General features: G+C 41.8%; 1 protein-coding gene across 1 annotated transcript; it reads right to left on the bottom strand.

Annotated features, from left to right (window-relative positions):
- Positions 1–8,851: 8,851 nt before the first annotated feature.
- On the bottom strand, positions 8,852–10,751 carry LOC132152458 (2-oxoglutarate receptor 1-like). Its single transcript, XM_059561216.1, has 2 exons — positions 10,524–10,751; positions 8,852–9,948 (listed from the first exon to the last, which is right to left on the bottom strand). Exons 1-2 carry the CDS (start codon positions 10,593–10,595, stop codon positions 8,944–8,946), a joined length of 1,077 nt encoding a protein of 358 aa, XP_059417199.1. The 5' UTR covers positions 10,596–10,751; the 3' UTR covers positions 8,852–8,943.
- Between the last annotated feature and the right edge of the window lie 1,352 nt (positions 10,752–12,103).

Here is a 12,103-nt window from a genome sequence, read left to right as displayed (position 1 = left end):
ATTTGTTTCATACACAATGCTGTTTCACATATTTCTGTAGTCCTCACTAAAACTTTTACTGTCTGGGAGAATTTTTCTGAAGCTAGAACTTCCAGGTCAAAGGTAATGAAGTGCTTGTGAATTTTTTTACATCCTTAAATCACTGGCAGGTTAAAAGAAAAGCCTTTTCTGGTCTGTGCTTTGTGGCACCTATTAAAAACTCGATCCACATATTCTTTGTGCAAATGAATAACAGATATAAACACTGCTCATATCAATCACATCCAAACAAAATTGAGGATAATGTGTTATCATTTATCCCTAAAATAAATAAAAAATCTGTATTGCTCATTGTGGTTATGGAGAACATGGGAATGCTAAAGAAATGTATGATTTTAGACCAAAAACGACTATTGAAGTTTACTGTTTTGTTTTGTTTGTATATGTTGTTCCATATGTTGTTAACTTGAATATGTGCTGCTATTTGTGTGTGTGTGTGTGTGTGTGTGTGTGTGTTTTATTATTGTAATTATTTGTGACCCTGGGCCATAAAACCAGTCTTAAGTGTCAATTTTTCGAAATTGAGATTTATACATTATCTGAAAGCTGAATAAATAAGCTTTCTGTTGATGTATGGCTTATTAGGCAATATTTGGCCGAGATACAACTATTTGAAAATCTGGAATCTGAGGGTGCAAAAAAAAAAATCCACATGTTGAGAAAATCGCCTTTGAAGTTGTCCAAATGAAGTTCAAAATTTAGGTTTTGATATATTTACGGAAGATAAATTTACAAAATATCTTCATGGAACATGATTTACTTAATATAGTAATGATTTTTGTCATACAACAAAAATCTATAATTTGGACCCATACAGTGTTTTTTTGGCTATTGATAAAAATATACCCCAGCAGCTTAAGACCAGGGTCCAGGGTCACATCTGAGCCTTTATTGTGTGAGGCCAGAAGACCTGAGATTATGTACCAATGCAAGTTTGTGAGTATCTCTCTCTCTGTCTGTGTGTGTGTGTGTGTGTGTGTGTGTGTGTGAGTGATCTGAAAAGAATAAAAGTGTTGCAATGTGTTTTAATTGCTTTGTTCACTAAAGTGCAATATGATATTAAAAACAAACCCTTATGGGAAATGCAGATGTTAATAAGTATGTAATTTCTTATTTTCATTCATATTCACATAAAGTACAATATGATTTTTTTTTTAAGTGATGCTCAAATATTATGTATTTCTCTAAATATTTTAATTATGTTGAACCAGGGGGTGAAGCATTAAGTTTTTGTGACTCATCCACTAGAGGGCGGAGAAACTCCACCGATGTTTTAATGTTATCCATTCTTTACACAGGGCTAAGAATGCTGTTAAGAGTGTGAACCCTTTGAAAATGTATGTATTCTGCATTGATTGCTCATAAAATGTGAATACAAATAACTGAATAATTGTATTTAAATAGCTTTACAGTCTGTTGAAGTTTTACCTTAAAAAGTTATAGACCTAAACAAATTGTGCTTCTGGCATGTTTAAAATGAGATGAAGACGCCAGAAAAATCAGTTTTATTCTGTACAATAGTGGTCCCCACTCCTTACCAGCCGAACATTTACTTTACCACAGTACAATTGGTTGTAGGGATACATCAATATATCGTCATGAGCCACAGGGTTTACTTTGGTTTTATTTGTGTACATTTTTTTTTGTTTTATTGTATGTTTTAGCTGTGATTCCCATTCATCTCCATTATAAGACTGACAGACTGCAATGGTTTGTGTTATTGAGTGTTCTACTGAAGAAACAAAGTCACCTACATTTGGATGCCCTGGAGGTAAGCAGATAAACATCAAAATTTCATTTTTTGGGTGAACTATCCCTTTAGTTATCCCTAAGTTAATCATGGTGACAAATACACAGGTGATTTTGTGGTATTTCTAAAATAGAGCTGGTAGCTGAAAAACTCAAAACAGAAAAACATTACTTGGTGCACCTTTAAAAAAATGTACTAGACTGTACACTAGACAGTTACATTCCACAATAGTGATGCATTTCAGGTAATTTAGCAAAATGAAAAGATGTCATCTCACTGATTGATTCATTCACCTGTAACCTGAAAACCATTTCCCCCATGGTCTGCAATGATATATCCTGATTGTTTTCTCAGTGACAGAAATCGTGTCATGCAATTGTCAGAATTCGAATTTTAGGAACACTTGAAATAGCCTTTTCATTAAAGGTTTTTAATGTCTTTGTTACTCACGTGTGAGGAGGAAAAATCTGAGTAAAAAAGGCACCAAACGTTGTTTTTTGTGATTGTAATTGTTGTTATGCCTACAACAATGTCAATAATTAACCTGCAATATTAACAGATGAACTTTGCCACTGTTGTTTCTGTGCAAGTTTCTTTTAACCATCACCATATGCACATGGAACACAATAGAGCTGTTTAGTCACAAGCTCAGTTGGCTAATCAGGCTCGCATTTCTAATATTTATATGTCATTTTTGTTTTATGGGTAAAGTCAGTGTTAACATTCACATTTCATTTTACAACATAAGGTAAATACATAGATAGGAATTTTGAATATGAGTCCAAACTACAAGAAGGAAATGTGTCTGACTGTCCAGTTTGTGCTTGATTGGACAATCTCTTTTAGCACCTTGCTAGCAATTTAAGTTTAAATCACAGTTTCAAAATTCCTGTTTGAGATTTTATTTTAATCATCAATGAAAACCAGTATTCTACAGTACAAACTATTTGAGATCCATACTAATCTCTTCAAAATATATTACCAAAGTAGAAGCATAAGTCCAAACATGGTAATACCATTGCATGCCTAAGATAGTGGAGGGGATTTTCATTCTCTTGATCTCATTGACTCAAATCCTTTGAAAAAGATTCAGTCAGTGGCACTAAGTGAAGGTTGCATGTTAGTGGGTACAAGAGAGTGTAAGTGTCACGGAGCGCACGCCTGTCACTGAGCGCGCGCCTTCACCTCTCTCCGGTCTCATGCGCTCCTTGTCACCTGAGTTCTAGGACTGCAATTCCCATCTTTCCCTTCTGCTATCATTAGTTCCCAGCCCTGCCTGGTTTTCCCATCAGCATCATCATATCCACCTGTTAATCATTATCCCCCCTTTATCTGTTTCTCTGTGAAGTGTTGTTTTGCCACGCTGCATGTTGCTTCGTGCTTCCTTAGTGTTTTATGCTCTGTGCATCCTTAGTTTGATACCTGCTTCAATAAAGTCCTGCAGATGGATCCGACTGCCTCTACTTCATCATTACAGAACACTTCACCACCACAGGATCCAGCAGACTTCCTGAGTCTTGCTTTCGAGGTTAATTCCCAGGCATATGTGTTAATCACACACCAACAGCAGCTGACCAAGTTAACGAATCTCACCAAAGAACTTGTGAGGTCTGTTCATACTCTCACTCTGCTGAGCGCGGTCGCTAATTCAGCGCAAGCTCCTGCTGCACCTGTGCACGTCACATCAAGCGTGAGTACGGCTGCATGCAATCCCAAATTATCTCTACCAGAGAAGTTTAATGGCTCACCAGCTGCCTGTAGAGGATTTCTGTTGCAGTGTGAATTATTCGTCAGCCAGCAACCACAGCTATGTCCTAATGACGCGTCCCGCGTTTCATTCATCTGCTCACTACTCACCTGGAGGGCGTTGGAGTGGGCGACTGCTCTCTGGTCTGGGGGTCATCATACCTTTCCCTCCTTTAATGTGTTTATGTCTCAATTCAGAGAGGTATTTGAACATCCCGCTGGCGGCAAGGAACCAGGGGAACAGCTCCTCACATTAAGTCAAGGGAATTCCACCGCGGCGGATTACACGCTTTCCTTCCGCACCCTGGCAGCGCAGACGGGGTGGACAGAGGCACCGCTTAAACTGCTGTATCGTAGGGGGCTGCAAACGCATCTGCAAGGGGAATTGGCGTGTCGCGATGATGGGATGTCCCTCGGAGAACTTATGGAGCTTGCCATTCGCCTCGACAATCTCATCCGCTCCTGACGCACGCCTCTCACATCCAGCTTTTTCACTCATCCCTCTTCCGGCACGGATTACGAGCCTATGCAGGTCGGCTTCACACATCTCACCACGGAGGAACGTGAGAGAAGGATGCGGAATAAATTATGCCTGTACTGTGGCCAAGCCGGTCATCAGAGAGCTTCATGTCCTGTAAGACCCAGATCCAGTGATGCCTCTGCGGAGAGTCCTTTGATTAATTCTCCACGTTCTCTCACCCTCGAAGTTTCATTGTATTTTAATGGGAATAGTTGTGAAACAAGAGCTTTAATTGACTCTGGCGCAGCTGGTAATTTTGTCGATTTGGAGTTTGCCTTGTCTAAAAATATCTCTCTCATTCCTTGTGAGTCTCATGTGGCTGTGGCCGCTCTGGATGGACGCCCCTTGGGGACAGGGGAGGTACAATACATCACGCAGCCTCTGACGCTCAACTTCGGGTCTCGTCACACGGAGAGAATTCAGTTGTACTCAATTAACTCACCCCTTCATCCTGTGATTCTGGGATTGCCATGGCTGGAGAGACACAACCCTCTAATTTCCTGGGTCGACAGGAGAATCACTCAATGGTACCCTTTCTGTCCCGCCCACTGCTTGCCTGCTCTCCATGGTCCTGAATCTAGCCACAGTTCCCCCGAGAGAGTGAATCTGCAAGGAGTTCCTGCCGTATATCATGATCTGGCCCAGGCATTCAGCGAGAGAGAGGCTTCACTTTTACCCCCGCACCGGTCCAGTGACTGCGCTATTGAACTTCTACCTGGAGCCGTTCCCCCGCACGGCCGTGTGTATCCACTTTCGCATCCGGAGACTGAGGCCATGAGAGCGTATATAGAGGAACAGCTTGCTAAGGGATTTATCACCAATTCCACCTCCCCGGCGTCCGCGGGGTTTTTCTTCGTCAAGAAGAAGGACGGGAGTCTTCGGCCCTGCATTGATTTCCGTGGTCTCAATGAGGTAACTGTGAAATATCGATACCCTCTGCCTTTAGTCCCTGCAGCACTGGAGATGCTTCGCTCAGCCCGGTACTTCACCAAATTGGATTTGAGGAACGCTTACAACCTCATTCGCATACGGAGGGGTGACGAGTGGAAGACGGCCTTTTCTACGACCACTGGCCACTATGAGTATCGGGTAATGCCCTTCGGGCTGTCCAATAGTCCTTCTGTGTTCCAGTCTTTCGTTAATGAGGTCTTCCGGGACATGCTGAATCAGAGGGTCATTGTTTATATTGATGATATCTTGATTTTTTCAGAGACTCTCGAAGCTCATGTACGGGACGTGCGTGCAGTTCTCAAATGTTTGATTAAGAATCAGCTCTACGCCAAAACTCAGAAGTGCGAGTTTCATCAGACGCGCATCACCTTCCTGGGATATGTCATCAGCGCTGAGGGGGTTCTCATGGATGACAGCAAGGTCAAGGCCGTGGTGGACTGGCCTCAACCTTCTTCTGTGAAGGAATTACAGCGATTTCTGGGGTTCGCCAACTTTTATCGTAGGTTCATACGTAACTTCAGTCTCATTGTGGCTCCTCTCACATCTCTTCTCCAGGGCGGGAAGCGCTTCCAATGGTCTTCTGAGTGCACTGCAGCGTTTAATCAGCTGAAAGTGAGATTCACCGCCGCACCCATCCTCCATCATCCAGACCCGGAGAGGGAGTTCGTCGTGGAGGTTGACGCCTCGAACACTGGTGTGGGTGCGATCCTGTCCCAACGTCACGGTAACCCTGCAAGAATGTTTCCCTGTGCCTTTTACTCCCGCAAGTTAAGCTCGGCGGAGCGCAATTATGATGTGGGTGACCGGGAGCTTCTAGCCATGAAGGCTGCCCTGGAGGAATGGAGGCACTGGCTGGAGGGGGCACGTCAACCTTTCACCGTCCTCACAGACCACCGAAACCTTGAATACATCAGGTCTGCCAAGCGTTTGAATGCCCGCCAGGCTCGCTGGTCACTGTTTTTCTCCCGTTTCAATTTCAGGATCACGTACAGACCTGGGTCCAAGAACGGGAAGGCTGATGCTCTGTCTCGTCAGTTCGAGGATTTCAACGAAATCACCAAGCCAGAACCCATCCTACCTCCCACTCTGATCGTGGCACCTGTGCAGTGGGATATTATCTCGGAGGTCACTGAGGCTCAGCAAGCTCTTCCTGTACCGGCCGAGGGTCCTGTGGACCGCCTTTACGTGCCTCTCGAGCTCCGTGAGCGGGTGCTTCAATGGGTTCACTGCACACCCAGCGTGGGACATCCAGGTATCACTGCTACTGTACAGTTAGTCTCCAACCGCTTCTGGTGGTCCACACTCCGGGCTGATGTTATCAAATTCATCCATCAATGTTCCACCTGTAACACAGTCAAATCTTCCCACCTTAAACCTGCCGGTCTCTTACAGCCACTTCCAGTTCCTCAGCGCCCGTGGTCCCACATCGCTGTGGATTTCGTAACGGATTTACCTCCGTCTCAGGGATTCACCACAGTGCTGTTGGTCATGGATCGCTTCTCCAAGTCCTGTCGTTTCATTCCCCTTAAGGGTCTACCCACTGCCATGCAGACTGTGGAGATGCTTCTCAATCACGTATTTCGTCTGTTTGGCATCCCCGAGGACATTGTCTCCGACCGTGGTCCTCAGTTCACTTCCCGTGTATGGAGGGGACTTTGCTCCAAACTCAATATCAACATCAGCCTCACCTCTGGATACCACCCGCAGTCTAAAGGTCAGGCTGAACGGGCAAACCAGGACCTTATTCGGTTTCTGCGGACATACTGTTACGAGAACTAACAGGACTGGATTCTTGGTCTGGGCGGAGTACGCCCAAAATTCCCTGGTAAAGCCTGCCACTGGTCTAACGCCCTTCCAATGCATCTTAGGTTTCCAACCCCCTCTCTTCCCGTGGTCAGGAGAGCCGTCAGACCTCCCTGCGGTGGATAAGTGGTTGCAACGCAGCGAGGCCACTTGGAATACCGCTCATGTCCATCTGCGACGTGCCATCCCCCACTTTCAACATCATGCGGATCGTAGGAGACGTGAGGGTCCGCGGTATAGGCCTGGACAGTGGGTGTGGCTCTCCACCCGTGATCTACGTTTAAGGCTCCCAAGCAAGAAGTTGTCCCCTCGCTTCATTGGGCCCTTCAAGATTCTTCGACAGATCACTCCGGTCTCATTTCGTTTGGCTCTCCCAGCACATTATAGAATCTCACCCACCTTTCATATGTGTCTTTTCAGACCCGCTGCCACTCCCAGGAGAGAGGAGGCTCAGGAGGGGATCGGTTCCGTGCAGGCTCCTCCAATTGAGGTCGGAGGCGAGGAGGCGTACCGGGTACGAGACATCCTGGACTCCAGATGTCGCGCGGGGTACTGCAATACTTGATTGACTGGGAGGGCTATGGCCCTGAGGAACGTTCCTGGGTCAGGTCTCAGGACGTCCTGGACCCTGCTCTTCTTACCACCTACCATCAGACTCACCCAGATCGTCCTGCTCCAAGACCCCGTGGAAGACCCCGCCGTCGTTCAGGTCCTCGCTTCCGGAGCCGCTCGCAGGGTGGGGGCTCTGTCACGGAGCGCACGCCTGTCACTGAGCGCGCGCCTTCACCTCTCTCCGGTCTCATGCGCTCCTTGTCACCTGAGTTCTAGGACTGCAATTCCCATCTTTCCCTTCTGCTATCATTAGTTCCCAGCCCTGCCTGGTTTTCCCATCAGCATCATCATATCCACCTGTTAATCATTATCCCCCCTTTATCTGGACTGCCTGATTCTGTGTTTCTCTGTGAAGTGTTGTTTTGCCACGCTGCATGTTGCTTCGTGTTTCCTTAGTGTTTTATGATCTGTGCATCCTTAATTTGATACCTGGTTCAATAAAGTCCTGCAGATGGATCTGACTGCCTCTACTTCATCATTACAGTAAGTACCTAAAAATGAATAATTGAGTCAACACAGTCGATATGATGAACTGAACAAACAACATTGATCAGCAGATGCTTGTGTACAAAGGATGAGCTTTGTTCATTTCCACACCAATTGTTCTTTTATGTATGAAGTCTTCTGCCTTTTAAAAGCTCATTTAAGGTTTTGACAGTCCTTACAGACATTACAATGGAGCAACACATCTTAACATCAAACAGCAATGTTCATTGTTGATTTATTGCTGAAAACTGACTGAATTGAAGGAATGTCAGGCTGCTTATAATACTTCCTTACTGTAATGTAATAACCTATCTAATGTCTACTGTAGTTCTTCTGGGATTGAAATAGCTCCCCATAAATACCAGTGTGTTTCCTTGTCTGTGAAGATTATTAGTCATTCAGGTAATCGAAGTATGTCTTGTTTTGTGTGGCCACTCATCCGTGGAGTGGTGGAGAATAAGATTTCCCAAGAGTGGATGAAGTCTCACGGATGAGTGGAGAAACTTTTTAAATGAATAGAAAAGCATCTTACCCAAATGACCCAGAATTAATTTCTGGAATTAAGCGCTTTAAAATATAAAATATTTGTAAAATATATTTTAAAATATTTTTGTACCGTTAAATACATTTGTTTTCATTGTTATGTATATATGTACACATTTTAATAATTTAGATATTTATTTAACAGTTCATATGTAACAATTTCATTGTTTATATATGTTACTTATTAATTGTTTGGACAGTAATATATATTTTCATTCAAAATGTTCATAATATTTACAGTACAAGATAAAGCAGAAGTCGTACAGTAGTTAAAATGCTATTATCCACTATTTTATATTTTGAAGAAGTTTTTTGTAAAATGAGACCAGTATTAATATCCATAATTACACAATGTTTGGGGTCAGCAAGATTTTTCTTTTCAAAGAAATTTATACTTTTTTTTTTAGCATGAAAGCACAAGACTTACAAGACTGTTTATATATAGTACATACACAGTATGCACACACTTCATAATATATAGACACTTAATGTATCAGATCTTCAGAAGGTCTGTTTTTGACATGTTTGGAGAGTGGATTACAGATATTGTGCTGCTCGTGCGCTCCTTCCCGTGCACAAAGCTCCAGAAAGCCTGTTGAAACTTGTCCCCTGCCAATGTATAAAGTGCTAGGTTGAAGAAAGTGTTGAGGCCAGCCAGGGGTCGTGTCAATATGTAGGCTGCATGGATGCCTCTCCTCTGCATGCATGACACTTCAGTTCTGCGCAGGCTATCCACCCTCAGTAAACGCATGATATGATATGGCAAGAAGCACAGTACAAACACGACCAGAATCAGAATGGAAAGCATGCGAACTCTGGAACGACTCGGACTGTGTCTGGATACGCTGCTGCCCAGAGAGCCTGCAATGTGTGTGTAGTTCCAGCACACCACCAGCAATGGCAACACATATCCAAACACTGTGAGTATCCAACCATACCACCACACCACCTGTGGATCATTACTGGCGAAATCAAGGCATTTTGTCATGTTGTCCTTCTGTTGCACTGTAATCATCCCCAGCATCGGGCCAATTTCCACCAGGGAAATGGCCCAGACTGCCAGACAAGCCAAAATGCCCCATCTTTTCCTCCGAATCTCAGCAGCCTTCAGCGGGTACACCACTGCAATGTAACGGAAGATGCTAAGGCAGGTTAGGAAGAGGATACTGCCATAGAGGTTGTAGTAGAAGCAGAAGCGAATGAAACGGCACATGAACTCTCCAGAGATCCAGTTTCTGGTTATGTAAAACTGGATCAGCACAGGTAAACTCAACGCATACAGCAGATCAGCTACTGCCAGATTCACCATTATAATGCTGCTGCTCTTCCAGGGCCTTAGTTTTGCCAGGTAAATTACGATTGCCAGTAAGTTTCCCATAAGTCCAACTACAGAAATGATGCTGTACATCACTGGTAGATAATATGTTTTTATGTAGTCATCAATAGGAAGACAGTCAGTTGAATTCTTTTCCAGACCTGCCATTGCTTTCAGTTGCCTCTAAAAAACAAATACAAAAAAAGTTAAATTTTTTACACTGAAAATTGCAGAAACTTAGAATAATAGATGTAGCCTTATATTACAGTATATATATATATATATACATACATATATATATATATATATATATATACATATATATATACTGTATACTGTATATTTTGAATAATACAGAAATAAAAAGACCAACTGAAACAACATGTTTCTTCACTATTGTCATGTATCGTTAAAATTTGCGGTTCTGAATTTGTGAAGACATCTATATTTGAAAAATCACAATGAAACGTATGGATCAATACAAGTAAACGAGAATGATCTTTTTTTCTTTCATAATTCATTTAAAAATGTCGGATAATGACAATGATTGGCCTTTTGCAGGATGGGAATTTCGTCAAGACACAAAAACAGTGTCTTGCCGAAATATGCCGAACAGAAAGACAAGCTTGTGTCATCTAGGTATTTAATACCAAAAGACCATTTTAAAATAATTCCATAGTAAATGCCCAAATAAACAGTTCGTATTATTGTTGTTATTGTTATTCAACAAAAGGCATTTTGCATTCATTTTCACTCACCAAGTGTTGTTGATCCATCACTTTCTCCTTTGAGTATGTACAGTATGTATTATCGTGGCTCCACACGGTCATCACTAGAGAGATTCAGTGATGTGTGGTTGTCTATCAGGTGTCATCTGTGTTTTTGTATTGTCTGATTTCGCTCCCTAGATACACACGCATGTGGAGTGAGTCACTTTCTTCAACACAGAAGTTAGCATTATGCCTTGAGTTACTATTTAACATTTCCTGTAACTTCCCGATACACTCACATTTCCTCAAACACATCATGAGAATGTATAAGTCTTTATAGCCCACACAGTGTACTGGGAGTGGAAGGTCTGAGATGAATCATTTGACACTCATAAAACTGCAGTTCTCAACATTGTTTCAAGCAGACCCACCTGCATGTTTAAAGCTTGTGTGGAAATAATTATCCAAGTTAACAGTATGTTTGTCTGTTAAACTGAGTTATCAGATACACATAAGCGCATGTATTGTTAAAGCACCTAGAAGTTTATGTTTTTATAGATTGAACCAGGAAGTTCTTGAACACACCTTATGGTATGAGGAAACAGCCAGAATGTCTTAAACGTTTGTTTACTGTGGGTGAAATCAGTGTGCTCACCAAGCCAAGGGTTCCTCTGCAGAGTCTCCTGTCTCATTTGTATTGAAATTGTGCAACCACAAATCCACAAATATCTGTTGATTAAGAGTAAGTGAGACACAAGGCCCATTTGAATAAATGAAAAAGTGGTCACAAGTGTTGGTAAGATTTTTAAAAATGCTTTTAAAATAAGTATTTTCTAGTCAAGTCACCTTTATTTCTATAGTGCCTTATACAGTACTAAGTATGTCAAAGCAGCTTTACAGTCTCAAACAGGAAAAACGTTTGCCAATAATGCAAGAAGACAATAACAAAGAGTCATTTTTCCAGTTAAAGTCAGTTCATTAATGATTCAGTGATGTCATTATCCAGTTCAGCTCTCTTCCAATAGTGTCAGTGCAATCAGTCAAGCGTCCCCAACTAAGCAAGCATTTTATGCTTTCTGACTGCATTTAAAAAATGAATCGTGAAATAATCAGAAATACAGTTACAAAGCAGTTGAATTGTGAAAAATTACTACAATTTAAAATAAATGTTTTCTATTTGAATATACCTTAAAATGCTATTTATTCCTTTGATGGCGAAGCTGAATTTTCAGCAGACATTACCCCAGTCTTCTGTGTCACAATATCCTGCAGAAAATCATTCAGATATAAAGAGTCAATGTTAAACTCTGTAAGTGTAATGTAACCTGAATAAGATCTCATGTCCTGTTTATCTTTCCAGTAGATGATAATACTAAACACATATTGCTCAAAAACAGACCAACAACACATTTTTTTCTGTGCAGAGCTCACTAATCGTGCATTACCACTAGATGGCGAGCAGTATTAAGTTTAAAAAAAAAATACCCAGTTGCCAGTATTTTGTATTTTAAAACATCATACAATAAAATACAGGAATATATATATATATATATATATATATATATATATATATATATATATATATATATATATATATATATATATATATATAATAAATAATAATAATA

Source organism: Carassius carassius, chromosome 11 (assembly GCF_963082965.1).
Source record: "Carassius carassius chromosome 11, fCarCar2.1, whole genome shotgun sequence".
NCBI lineage: Eukaryota > Metazoa > Chordata > Actinopteri > Cypriniformes > Cyprinidae > Carassius > Carassius carassius.
This window is presented reverse-complemented; position numbering and strand designations above follow the sequence as displayed.